This window comes from Prunus persica, chromosome G1 (assembly GCF_000346465.2).
Source record: "Prunus persica cultivar Lovell chromosome G1, Prunus_persica_NCBIv2, whole genome shotgun sequence".
Classification (NCBI taxonomy): Eukaryota; Viridiplantae; Streptophyta; class Magnoliopsida; order Rosales; family Rosaceae; genus Prunus; species Prunus persica.
Genome location: NC_034009.1, coordinates 9497699 through 9503698, shown reverse-complemented (window position 1 = coordinate 9503698; position 6000 = coordinate 9497699). Strand labels below are relative to the sequence as shown.

General features: G+C 36.3%; 1 protein-coding gene across 1 annotated transcript; it reads right to left on the bottom strand.

Moving 5' to 3' along the window:
- LOC18790085 (putative mediator of RNA polymerase II transcription subunit 26) lies at positions 1656-2240 on the bottom strand. Its single transcript, XM_007223440.2, has one exon. The coding sequence runs from the start codon at positions 2238-2240 to the stop codon at positions 1656-1658; it is 585 nt and encodes a 194-aa protein (XP_007223502.1).

Below are 6000 nucleotides of genomic sequence, written 5' to 3'. Positions count from 1 at the left end.
TGGTCAAGGATAGATGAGAGATTTGATTTAGATCATCATGCAAGAATTTTCGAAAATAAAACAATTTTTCTAATGTAAAAATCAGTTTTCCATTGAAAATATGAACTTTTCCCAAAATGAGCCACAACACCAGAATGAAAAGTTACCCTAAAATATTGGTGTCCAAATGGTTTTAAGAGGAATTACATGAAAGTATACATTTAGCAAAGAAAGCCAATTCAAGCACAGTTTTTTTTTCTTTCTTTTACGAGACAAGCTCAAACGAACTAAAAAATATTGATTAGAAATTGCACTTATGAAAAATAATAATTAAGAATTAACAGCAAAAGACATTGGCTATGATTGCTTACTAAGTCTCACTACTATGTTTTAATTAGGGGTTCTTAGATATAGGTCCAAAATGATTAGCTGTTATTGGACTTAGTCCACGCATTTTTGGTTTTAGATGTAGGTCCTTTGACTTTTATTACTCTTTTTATTATATATGTCGATTTTACCCTTTGAGGTACATAAGGAAAACATTGAAAAACTAAATTTACTGAATTATTTACTTGTAATTAAATTTCAAAATTTAAATTTGGAATCCTTTCATTGATAATACTTACCTAATATATGGGTAAAATACAAATTAATCAATTGAAGTAAAGGCCCACATATTATACTAATCAATCAGGCAAGCACCCACATTAAATTATGTACCTAACATAGGTAAATAGTGTTCTTATTAGCAATGAAAAAAACTTAGTGATAAATCGTGTTACCTATAAGTCATGAACATAAATTAGAATACTACCTATAAGTTAGGAACATAAATTAGAAGACTACCTATAAGTCAGATATAAAAATAGACAAATAAAATTGTATGTTATCTATAAAAAAATGTACATAAAATACTATTATTCATTGTCTAAAATATGAAAAAACAAATATATACGTATGCAATAGGCAATATGACAATATACCTATACCATAGGATAATTTATCTATAAGAGTCTATACTATACCTCTACCATAGGGTGAACAAAAATAAAAATAATGGCATATAAATTCTCATCTTATCATTTTAGACAATAGGGATATAATAGGAACAAAAAATTTTAAATACAAATCAGTTAAATACAAAAGTTTGAATCAACATGTCAAAGATGAAATGTAATCTACGTAGCAAATTAGTCAAAGGACTTGTATCAATAAACAATAATTCGAGGACTAGACACAATTATTGGTTGGATTTTTGGACCTCTATCAACTTTTCTATTTTAATTACTGTTTAACATCTTCTGATTGAGGGTTAGGGTGATCATCCATTGGAATAACAAAAACAAGAGCAAGCCGATGTTGATCATCTTCCTACTTACTTTGCAATCATTCGAATTCTCTTTTTTCAATACCGCTTATATAAATAAATAAAGAAGCCATATATAATTAGAGAACATCACCCAAACGGAATTATAGTTTAACGTTGATAATCTAAAAGTTAAACGCAAAGAATTTAGATATTTAATATTATATTAGGTTCCCATTAATATATTTGAATAATATTAAGGACACACGGTGAAGAGGCCAAGGAGCCTCAGATATTGCATCAGCTCTTATTTTAGTGTACATATTCAACTGCATGTGGAAGGTGAGATTGACATTGGTCGACTTCCTGCTCAGAAGTACTGGTTACCAAAGTCGTTAAAGCCTTTCACCTTACCCTTGTTCCCACTGATTTTATTATCCTCAAATCCGAAAATAGCGTCGTCTTCATCGTCATCATCGTCGTGGTTCTGACCATTGTAGCCCCCGTTATTCCGGTTGCCGGAGTTGTTAAATCCCTGCCCGTTGTCGTGGTAGTTATGACCGTTGTAGCCCCCGTTATACTTGTTGGCGAAGTTGTTAAATGCCTGAGCGTCGGCGTTGTTGTCACTAATTTGATTCCCTTTGACAGTGACAAGTTTGCGGTTGGGATTAATACCCAGAGGATATCCTCCCCCATTTCTGCCGTTTCCGCCGCCGTAACCGCTGCCCTGTCCACCGCCGTAGCCGCCACCGTTGGGAAGACCCTTTTGCTTGGAGTTGGATCTATCTTCAGGATGGGTATCTGTGAGCCAGTTGAGGACCCCTCGGGAAGTGCCATGGATGGCACCGTCCAGAGGGGCCAGAGGGAAAGTCACGACATCAGCAACACTGTGCAGGCTGTCGAAGCCTTGCTCAAAACTGTCTCTGACCTGATTTTTCACTTGATGACTCGTCATTGTCTGGCTGATTAGTATTTAGTTGGGATCCCTGTCTTGTTTGCTTTGATGATCAACTTATTGCCTCACGGTCTCCTTTTATAGTAGTTGGCATGCGCATGCGGAGAATATTTTATGAAGGCCGATACCCTTATCATATTACCATATTGATCATAAGATTCCTCACACATAAATAATTTACCTTATCTTCTTGCTACTACATGCTAAAATATGAAAACTATAAGAGAATATTTGTTTGTGGGAATTTTCTGTGTATTCTTCTCCTTGTAGGAGGTCATATTTATAATACAACGAAACCTGAATGGGCAAGTAAATAATAAATTCCTAAATCTATTTGCAGTAGGAAATCAGGAATTAAAGTAAATCAATTACAATTATAATAGGAATTCTTAGTGTGTAAGGAAAGTAAGTCAATATCCACAAGTCACGCCAACACTCCCCCTCACGTTGGTGCATAGATGTCGCCAATGCCCAACTGATCCAGTGAATTGTGGAATGCTTTACTGGAAATCGCCTTTGTCAAAATATCCGCCAATTGATCCTCGGATTTCAAAAAATGCGCAATCTGGTCCATGCGTCGGGGTCGTTAGTCGAGAAGTCATAATCTGTGCAGCGGAAGATGCATAGGATACAGTTGAGTAGGAATTGGGATCGGAATATGAGCCTGAGTCGAGGCCGGAGTCAGAGTTGAAATCGGGATCAGGGTCTGAATCAGAGACAAATTCGGGGTTGGGGTCATCATCGGAGTGGGGGTCGGGGTCGTCTTCGGAGTCGGGGTCGGGGTCGGGGTCGGGGTCGTCGTCGTCATAGTCGGGGTCGGGGTCTGGGTGGTCGTCATCATAGTCGGGGTCGGGGTCGGGGTCGTCAAAAGAGGATCCTGATTTTGGATCGGGTTCGGGGTCAAAGTCTGCATCTATAGGAGCGGAGCCATCTGGGCACTCAACTCAACGATGGTTGGTGGAGAATGAGAGAATGAGTCGGTGGTGCTACCTCCATGAGGGTTGAAAAAATCATCAACCCCCATAACACTAAATAAAATAATCTCTATTACAATAGGACAAAATATAATTGGTAAGTAACCAAAATTCTAATGAAATAAGGAACCAAAATTCTAACTAAATAAGGACTCGCCAACACTTCCCCTCAAGTTGGGCAAAGATATTTCGCAGGCCCAACTTGACAAGCGAGTCACAGGACACCATACTTGAGAAACACCAATTGTAGAGAAGATCTTTTAGTCAACCACGAGTGAAACAAGTGACAAACTAAAACAAAGTTCACAGCGGAAACACAAGAGCAAACCCTAAAAAATAGGGCACATAGCAAAACACAGAAATCCTGTGAGCACGGCTGTAGATAAGGCAGAACACAGAAACCCTGTGAGCACGACAGTAGGTAAGGCAGAACACAGAAACTGTGTGAGCACAGCAATTGGTAAGGCAGAACACAGAAACCCTGTGAGCACGGCAATAGGTAAGGCAGAACACCGAAACCCCATGAGCACGGCAGTAGAGACAATGGCAACAATAAATTCTTCCATATAAACTTTAGCTAATTCACTCATACACAACTTCTCTTCAATCCTCCTCTCCCCTTGAAGAGAAGGGGTCGTCGGAGTCAAGAAATAAGCAACATCTTCATGGAAATATGTCAAGGTAATTGGGATAGGTCAATAAACATATCCCTTTCACTCCCCCACCCCCCCCCTCAAGGGGGGAGAAGAGCACTTAAATTTCAAGAAGAACACAAGAACAGGTCCCTAGATCGAACCAGGCTCTGATACCATGCTAAAATATGAAAACTATAAGAGAATATTTGTTTGTGGGAATTTTCTGTGTATTCTTCTCCTTGTAGGAGGTCATATTTATAATACAACGAAACCTGAATGGGCAAGTAAATAATAAATTCCTAAATCTATTTGCAGTAGGAAATCAGGAATTAAAGTAAATCAATTACAATTATAATAGGAATTCTTAGTGTGTAAGGAAAGTAAGTCAATATCCACAAGTCACGCCAACACTACAGGGCATGCCCTTTCTTGTCGCGGGAAATTTTGAATATTTCACATTTACAATTGCATGCATACGTAAGCTGTGATACGTAAGTTGGAATAATTCTAAGATGATGAATTCAACAAAACTAATCCAGAAAAAAAATCAGTAAGGATAATCAAGTTGATTTGTTGATTTTTGCTTTTTCAAAAGAGAGAGATCCCTCATCCATAAACAACTTGATTGAATTTTTTTTTGGTAGAGATGAGTTTTTTTTTTTTTTTTTTTTAGTACAAGCAATTATAGGGGAGGGGCTTTACACAAATATTTATTCGGTGCTTGGGGTTTCGAACCTCTGCTCACATGAGTGGAGGTGGAAGAGCTCAACTAACTGAACTATACCCCAATGGCTACGGAGATATTTTTTAAATGGTGATATAAAGATGAATGGTTCGTGAATCACATAGAGGGTTAACAAGGAAGTACACCCAAGTGTTGTCCATATAGTTTTCCTCATTAAAAATAGTACATATAATTGTAACCGAATAAAGAAAAAGTTGCTATATATAGGTCCTCATCATGAAATAAGATGATGACCAGTTAATGTTTCACTACCAATAATATTTAGTGCTGTAAGGAATTTTCCTAAAGATAAGAACCTTGTTCTTTCCAAATGCTGACAAATTCACATATTGTTGCATTGATTCTTATTTGCGAGGAGGATAGAGCATTTCAGCTTTTGGGTGTGTTTGACCGGATTCCTAATTATCCTTTTTAAATGTTGCTTAGAAATGGATTTGGATCATTTGTTTGGTTTTTCTCTGCTATTATCTGCTTGTCTTATCTTCTCCACATGCCATCTCATTTAAATTTGATCTAAAAACTAAAAATTAAACACTCTGAAAAATAATTAACCTAACTTGTATTGTGGCAGCCTTTCAGTCTCTTCCCAATCAACAATCTCTCTTCTCCTTTGAAAATTAGTTCTTTCCGATCTCCCGTACGTGCAATCTTGCAACTATAGTATCAATTGCAAAGCCCAAAACCTAAAATCAATGCAAAGAATACTGTAGCTATGTTTTTTCTTCTGGAAATGACAGATTGTTTTGCGCTCTATCTAAACCTATTATGATATTCCTTTTTTTATTTTTTTGTTATCTGAAAATTTCTTGAATTCAGTGTAAAGCCATAAATACACAGATTATTATTATTATTATTATTATTATTATTATTATTATTATTATTATTATTATTTTCAAGTTACACTAGATCAAAAGAATAAAAGATAAAGGAAGTACTACTCATAAATATTACTCAAAACAACATTATAGTCACCAACTAATTAGTTTTCGACAAGAAAGATTGAATTTTGGATTGAGGGGGCAAGGGTGAGAATTTTGGGGCAGACGTTGCATAGAACGGAAAAAGAAAAAAAAACAAGCAGTTGCAGAAGGTTAATTTCCCGTTAGGTCAATTATGGTTTTGTTTTTTCTTTTTTAATTATGAAGAAATTAAGTTTTTGTTTTAAGAATTTTGTGTCTGTTGACGTGATCAACTTTAAATTCTTTGGATTAAATTTTAATAAGGTGGTGTGTGGAGGAAAGAAGTTAAGCAGTTCATGGTAAAGAAAATCCAAGTAGAGGATCCGGATCCCTTAGGAATACCACATTTTGTACCATACCTATATGATGTAACCATCTCGGGGCAATTTTAGTTTAGGAATGATTTGGTGGGTTAGAAAGTTCTTCTCTTTCGACTTTTGAGTTAGA

Coding starts and splice junctions, on each gene's coding strand:
- LOC18790085 (XM_007223440.2), bottom strand. CDS start 2,240: ATGACGAGTCATCAAGTGAAAAATCAGGTCAGAGACAGTTTTGAGCAA.